General features: G+C 45.8%; 1 protein-coding gene across 11 annotated transcripts in view; it reads left to right on the top strand.

Annotated features, from left to right (window-relative positions):
* Positions 1-4293: 4293 nt before the first annotated feature.
* The window catches only part of SGCE (sarcoglycan epsilon), a 34829-nt gene continuing 31311 nt past the window's right edge, over positions 4294-7811 (top strand). For 7 of the 11 annotated variants that reach the window (XM_085050747.1, XM_085050745.1, XM_085050751.1 and 4 more), the window contains exon 1: positions 4294-4464. In XM_085050747.1, the coding sequence (XP_084906873.1) occupies positions 4356-4464 (109 nt within the window). In that variant the 5' untranslated portion in view covers positions 4294-4355. The remainder of the gene's footprint in view (positions 4465-7811) is intronic. The other 4 variants (XM_085050752.1, XM_085050749.1, XM_085050750.1 and 1 more) reach the window with 1 other exon arrangement.

Genomic DNA, 7811 nt, shown 5'->3' with positions numbered 1-7811 from the left:
CAAATTGTGTACTTCAGTAACAAATTGTGTACTGCAGTCACAAATTACTACATTAAAATGCCAGAAAGCTTCCAGTAAACATTAGAAATGCAGAAGTATAAAAGAAATAAGAATTCTTGGAATGCAATGAAAGGTGGTATTATAAGCTCCTTAGGACTTGCAAACTGGAACAAGAATTGCAGTTACCCTGTTTATGTCTTACATAATGATTTGGAACACTAGCTGCTAACCTTACTGAAAGCTATACAATATAAAAATATTTTTCTCACAAGAATGCCTAAAAAAAAAAAGCAAAAAAACCCAAAAAAAACCTCTACTCTTCCTTCTTTTGTATAGGTGGGCTGATCTCCAGGAACACCAAACACTTGCAAGCTTTCAGTACCTATAAAGATCAATCTGGAAGCACCTGCGCTCTAAAAGAGAGAGGCAAATCAATTAGGTTTTATTCTTTCTGCATGAAATCAACTGCCTAATGAGTCTGAATAACAAAATAAACCTTTGAAGTCTGCAGAATGCATGGGGAAACAGTAATTGTCACTTTTGCATCCCTAAAAATGAGGGCTTTATACTCTGGAATTAAAAAGTTTTAGCTAAAAACTATTGTACTTTTAGAAGCCAGCTCCTTGCCAAAGTAAATGCAGTAAATATGCAATAAAGAACAACTTCTGTAAAAATGTCCCATCATTGCTCCCTTTCAATTGATTTCAAGAGAGTCTTAAATTACAGTACAGGAGAACACAGTACTTACAGAGGGAGTATTTCTAACCAACATCAAGTCATTGGTGGCTGATTTAAACAAGTTGTTGTGCCCATATGACTTCATTTTAGGAATGTAAGGTGCACTGCATTAACTAAACTTTCTCAGGTGAGTCTGTCTTGCAGGGCTGGGTCAGCGATGTGTGCTTTGGAATCCCAGCATCAAGACAGAACTAACAAGAAAGACTCAGATAACCACCCAAACACAAGTGCTGCCATGAAGGAAGCAGTGGGACAAGGCAGGCTTTTGTGGCACTTCTTTACGTGTCCATGACACACAACCTTTTCTTCTCAAGCAGTACATCTCACAAACATTTGGGATAAATGTTTGTGATAAATGTTTAGATAAATGCAGAAGTGGCAAAGCACTGGACATTACTACACTGCTACTATGACATTAAAAAAATGTTGACTGTTTTATAGTGTATAACAACTCAACACGGCATATTTGGAAAGAAAATGGTAATTAATAAGCTAATGACAGTACGGATGTTACCAAAAATCAGACACTTCACTAGCATAAAAATTATTGTTGGAAAGCTACCAGTATTCTCACTTGTTAGTCTAAACACTACCATCATAGGGTGAGCTGGCTATCCAAGATTCTTATGGCCCAGCTGCACCTGTATGGCTTTATATACTTACATAATGGAATAAGCAAAAAAATCATATTAACTTCAGAGAGGAAGAAGGGCTACACAGAATTACAAAGTGCCACAAAACAGAAGAGACCTTCTAGGCACAGGTAAGGGAAGGAGTGTGATTTCTGCTCTTAAATAACTTTGTAGTCAAATTAAAAATTAAGTATATTCTGAAAGTCTCAGTGGAATGAGAAGAAAAAAGTCCTTTATCTGGGATAATGAGCTGGCTGACTAAAACACTAGAGTATTTTGCATCTTAATGTCAGGCAGAATATTTATACTGAAGAGCCTCTTGCTACATAAAGTTCCCCTTTATGAGATGGATTAATGGAAATTTAGAGCTGTAACAAGACTAAAGTCAGATAGGGTAAAGTCTTCTACAGTTGTCTTTTTTTTCTCCTGCTAATAGAGTTCAATAAGGTCAATATAATTTGAGTAAAACAGATTACATTTCTTTCTTCCAAATCTCAAAAGCATACAACTATTATTACTTTTTTGTAAATATGTTTGGGTTGCTAGAGTGGAAATGCTTATGAAATCTCATGAGAAATCAAAATTCTCCATGCAAAATGAAGGATAATCATGGATAATGGAAGACTTACTGCAGTTTTCAAACATCAAACATGACAATCCACCAGAATGAGAAAATAAAAGTAAAAACTGATTTATTGAGATGGGGCTTTAGTTGTGGAACATGCAGTTCTAGTATAGGGACGACTCTTACATGTATCATTCAGAGAGATGAGAGAGAGTAGCTCCCTGACGGAAAATGCGGTGTTTACATAGCACTGTGTCTTAAGTGGTTATATATGACATATACATACACCTACTCTCAAAATACATCACCATTGCCAAGACCTACATTTGATAATATTCTTCCATCCTCCACAGGGAGATTTGCTTTCACAGCTCAACAAAGAATGCCATAGCTTTTGGGCTATGCCACAGACATTAAATGGCAGTCAACGATCAGTAATGAGCACAGAAAGCGTAACGCAGACAGTGGATGTGAGACAGCATGGAATGGTCAGACCTGACACAGGAAACTGGATGCAAGATTGTCACCAAAACTGCGGGAAAAACAAAAACCCTCCAACAACATTTTAGTCTAAGAGAATCAAGGCATTACTTTATTTCTGGCCAGGATGTTGCTCTGGCCAGGAGGTGCAACAGAAATAATTTCATCCACACATAGCCTAGGCTTGCAGAGAACATCATTCCGTGACACATGGATTTCACCACATTTTCTCCAAACTTTATCCAGTCAAAACCCATAGAAATCCATTGGCTCAATGTTAATTGATTCCAAGTTGTGTAATTCTTAGTATTTGGTTTCCTATTGGATCCAGATTTCTTTGCCTCCGATGCTAATTAGATCCTCCTTATCTCTCTTTTCCCAGACCAGGTGTCTCTGACAGTGCCAGGGGTGAGGTTTGGAGCTGATGTTCTGTTAATGACCATTGATGGTCCCTATCTTATGTGCTACTCCCAGTCTGTTGAGACCTTAAATTCATCAGACCTCCCCTGGTGGAACAATGCCCTGGAAACAAACTTAAAATTTCTTTTCCCGGGGCAAAGGCAAACAAAACCCCCACAAAACCCCTGACTAAAATTATATAAAAAAATTTTAAACTGGTATATTTTCCAACAAGGTACTGCACAGAGGAGCCTGGAGTTGGGAGCCTAACCAACCCCTCCAGACACCCCACTCACAACTCCACCAGCTGCAGGAGCAGGTACTGACCCTGGAAAAAAAAATAACCACCACCTTGGTGTAGGGTAGGGATATAGGCTTAAAATAGAAATCCGCTGTTGCAAGGGCTTTTTGCTGTGATGTCCTCCAAGAGCACATCACATCTGTGTGCACCAGGCAAGCCTGCAAGGTGTCCTGTCTTGGCCTACTGCTGGTGTCACAGAAGCACAGAATTGTTAGTGTTGGAAAAGACCTCCAGAGATCATCTAGTCTAACTTCTTTGCCAAGGCAGGGTCACCTAGAGCAGGTTACACAGGAATATGTCCAGGTGTTTTTGAACATCTCCAGAGAGGGAGAACTCATAACCTCCATGTGCAGCCTGCTCCAGTGTTCTGCTGCCCTCGATGTAAAGTTCTTCCTCGTGTTGAGGTAAAATTTCTTCTCTTTTAGTTTATGGCCATTGCTCCTCATGCTGTCGCTGGGTGCCACTGCAAAGAGCCTGGCACCATCCTCTTGGCACCAACCTTTGAGATATCTATATGCATTAATGGGATCCCCTCTCAGTCTTCTCCAGACTAAAGAGGCCCACCTTGGCAGTCTCTCCTCCCCTAATCATCTTCCTGACTCTCTGCTGGACCCTGTCCAGTAAGATGGGGTAAGGTGTTCAGAAAACTACTGTTGCAAGGGCTTTCGCCACGATGTTTTCCAAGAGCACAGCACACTCGTGTGCTCAAGGCAAGCATACCAAGTGCGTTGAGCCGCCTTTCCCTGCCCTGGCTCCAAGGAAGGGCAGGGGACTCGTCTGGGCTGGGCGAGGCACCTCAGCCGCTGCCTCGCTCGCTCCACCCGGGTCAGCATGGCTCCGTCCCGCCACAGCGGCACCACAGGGCAGGGCAGCGCCCGCCTCCGCTAGGGGCCACAGCCGCTCTGCCCTCACGGCAAGCGCGTCCCGCGGAGCCCGCTCCCCGCGGAGCCCGCACCGGGCAGCCCTGCTCCCCGCGGAGCCCGCACCGCGCAGCCCTGCTGCCTGCGCCCGCCCTGCCATGGCGGCGACAGGCTCCTCCCGGCATGCCCGGCATTTCCCGGCCGCGCTGCCTGGAGACGGCCGCCGGGGCGGGGCGGGGAGGAGCGGGGCGGGAAGGGGAGGATGCTGCGGCCGCCGCGGGGCGAGGCGGCGGCGGCGGCGGCAGCAGCAGCAGCAGCAGCAGCAGCAGCAGCAGCAGCAGCAGCAGCAGCAGGGGTAGCGGTACTCGGCGGCACGGAGGATGCGGCGGCGGTGCTGTCGGCAGCAGCAGGCGGAGGAACGGGGAGCGATGCGGTGCTGCGCGGCGGGGCCGTGGCCGCACAGCGCCCTCACCACGCTCCTGCTGACAGGTCGGTCACGGTGCGTCCCCCCGCGGCCAGCGATCGCGGGCCCCTCCGGCAGCGGCCGGCCTGCGCCGCCGTGCCCCCTCTGCCCGGGCTTCGCGTCTCCTCCCGGGGCACCGCCCCCCCCTCGCCCTGCGTCTGGGGCTCGCTGGTTGTCCCATTCCCGCCGCTCTGCGCCCGTCAGTGCGGGGGCCGGGCTGTCCCGGCATCCCCGTGCCGCGGCTCCGGCGGCCCCCGGAGGACGCTCCACAGGCTGCGGGGGGATGGCGGCCGGCGCTCCCCCGCCCCGGGAGCGCCACAGCCCGGGCGAGGCCGGGGCGGGAGTGCCGGCGGGGCGGGAGGCAGGCCTGGCTCGGAGCCGCTGCATGGCGCGGGAGGCTCCGCTGCCGAGGGCTGGGCCGGGCCCGCTGCTCCCCTCCGCTCCTCCACCTGCTGCCTGACGCGAGAGACGGGCTGGTGGGAGCACGGGGCTGTCTTTTGTGTTGCCCTTCGTCTCCCTTGTTTCACATCTTGACCGCTTAATGCAACTGTGCCAGAATGAAGAATTTAGAAAAAGTCGTGATCCTGGCCCCAAAAGCATGAAAATGGTAGCTTTTTTTGCCATAGGCAGGTTTCGCACCCACAAGGTTCTTCACAGTAAAATACATCAAACAGGTGACACTTAATAGGAGCCCAGCCACGGGCCTGCCTTTGTGAGACGTGTTACACCAAGAGCAAGTTAACAGCAAGGAATCCGTCCAGGTTGTTGTGAGGTGGTGGTATGTCGTCTGCAAGCAGTCTGCTCTGTGTGCTCTTGAATAGTATCTAGGTACACTTCTAGTACTTCTTTTACTTATGACCATACTTGTCATTGGCTGTTGGCAGCAGAATTGACATGAGGCACTAGCTATATTAAAGATGTGGTAAGAACTTAAGTGTGAAGTTGTTCAGTTGAGGATAAAACCTTGCATTTGTTAGATGCAAAACACTGTTTCTCCTTAAGTGGAAATTTTTCCTGCCTCTTCTGCCTCCCCCTCCACGACTGGCTGTGGGATAGCACCCAACAAGAACTAGGACAATACAGAGTAAGCTTACACTATTAACTGAAATAATGCATTCTAAAAAGGTCAACTCACATGACCTTCTAGAAGCTGACTTGTGAGCTTAATCCACAAGTCCTTTCCAGGCTTTGTTGTAAGGGAAGAGGTCTTAAGGTTTTTTAGTGATAACTTTTCCACTTAGACCTTTCTAAGGCTGGTTCAATTAGATTTCATTGGTTAAAACAGAAGAATACATGGTTTAAAACTGATGTAAAAAAGGAGGTATGAACTTCAGTTCAGTTAAATTCTTTTAAGAGATATCTGTATAAAATTTATTCTTTGTCAAGGTGGAGATATGTAGTGTGTTCCTGATCTGAATGAAACTGTCCCAGGAGCTCACCTAAGCTCCCTTCCATTTCCTTAAGTAAGGAACTTCCGACCTTTTCTGCTTGCTCCAAGAAGAGCATGAAAATCCATGCTTTTGGATCCTGATCTTTAGCAGACCCTACAGTACTGCACCATTGCTTAACTAGGCAAAAGACATCTTAAAGATAAAATGGCACATGAGAAGTAATATAGGATTTATAAATAGATTTCTTTTAGTGTTCCTCAACTAATACAGATGATTTTTTCCCCATTTCTGTTGTAGCACTTGATCTACAGAAGAAAGTTGATTATGCTTTTTGCATTTCTTAAAAATGTATGAAAAAAGGCTTTTTGGATGAGGATAACCCCATGTCAGAAGGGTTTTCCCTCTCTCACTCCTCCTTATCCTCCTTGTGGCAAAACATTATTTCAAAATCCAGGGATTTCAAGAGACTTAAGAATTTATAGGGTGTAAGAGTCGTTTCAGAAGTCCAACAGTTGCTCCTAGGGGTCTAGTACCCAAATGGAAGGTATTGACTCTCAAGTGCAAGCATATGATCCTCCACGGCTAGGAAAACACGGGACTTTGTTGTGAGAAGTGACATTTAGGATTAAGCATTTCTGATACATACTAGTTAGCTGTTCTTTGACTCTAGCTTCATAATAACAGACTTCCTAGAAGTTTGCTAAATTACTACAGTAGAGATGCCTGTCATATTAGCTTGGCAGAGCAGTGAATTGCCCCCATGTTCAGTATCTGCAGTGAGAGTGGTTTTCAAAACGTTGAGTGATGGCCAGTGGTTTTGCCATGTATTTCTGTAATTCAAGAGTTGGTTGTCAGTGCTATGTTGTCCCTGGAACCCCTGTTTTAGCCCAGGAATAGGGTGTTGTAGAGCAATGGAGTCATGTTCCCCTTTCCCTATAAAGGGGTCAAAATAGTGAAGAAGCTCATTAGTTCTCACTTTGTAAGCTGTGGTTATGTGGTCACATTAATTTATCATCAAGCTGCACTGCTGCCAGAATGCATTCTCTAGCCCTTGCACAGCTAGGGATTATTTGCTGCTTCCCTTGGTAATGAGTAACTTGCACAGTGATACTGTGGATTGGGTCATCTGGCTGAAAACTAGTCCACCCCCAAAAATAGTTCCCAGTAATGTATGTACTGACCAGGACTGGTATGGGATCATTTCCTCTGGTGTGTGCTAGGTGATGAAGAATGTGCTGGGAATGCCCCCTCTCAGCAGGGCTGCAAACACTCTGCTTTAAAACAGCTGTGAAATCCCTGCTGGGGTGGGGATTCAGGAGGCTGCACTAGATCCCTGCACTTGTCCTGCTGTTGACAGCAGAAGTGCTGTTGGCAGCACTCCGCTGCTCAGCCGCACCCTGCACAAGGAGGCAGAACATTTCACAAATGGTCTGGTGTTTTCAGACTGACACCACGGCACACCTGCCTTTTTTCCTTTTGTGGGTGCAACCATAAGGGCAAAGAAGCAGATGTTCTTCAGAGAGCCTCTGGATGTCTGTCTGCCTATGAAGATGCTGCCTGTACTAATGTGAGCCAGGTCAATACATAAAATCTACCATCAATAGGTACTTAGTTGAATAAGTAATTGCAGGAGGGGAAAGGTAGCCATTCCATTAATACGCTTTTCATTATGGAAACACATTATTTATAGGCAGCTCAACTTACATGGAGATATCTTACTGGTCCTAAAGCCCGACAATAAGAAGTAAGCTTTATAGCAGAAGATGTAACTATTCAGTGTGTAGAGAGGCTTATTTTTGCTCCCTAATGTTTTTAGATTTGAAGTTCATTAAAGTACTTCAGAAGCTGCAATCACTGAAGTAAAACCCTTTCTTTAGAAGAAAGATTATTTCCAATCAAACTAAGAAAAAATAATTTAAAACCTCGACGAGAGTATCTTTTTTCAGTATCTGAATAGCTTTTGGACTCTTCCTGAATAAATA

This window comes from Lichenostomus cassidix, chromosome 2 (genome assembly GCF_008360975.1).
Source record: "Lichenostomus cassidix isolate B80296 chromosome 2, HeHo_3.0, whole genome shotgun sequence".
In the NCBI taxonomy this organism is placed as follows: domain Eukaryota; kingdom Metazoa; phylum Chordata; class Aves; order Passeriformes; family Meliphagidae; genus Lichenostomus; species Lichenostomus cassidix.
Note: the sequence above shows the minus strand (reverse complement) of the source record. Positions and strands in the feature narration are given on the sequence as shown.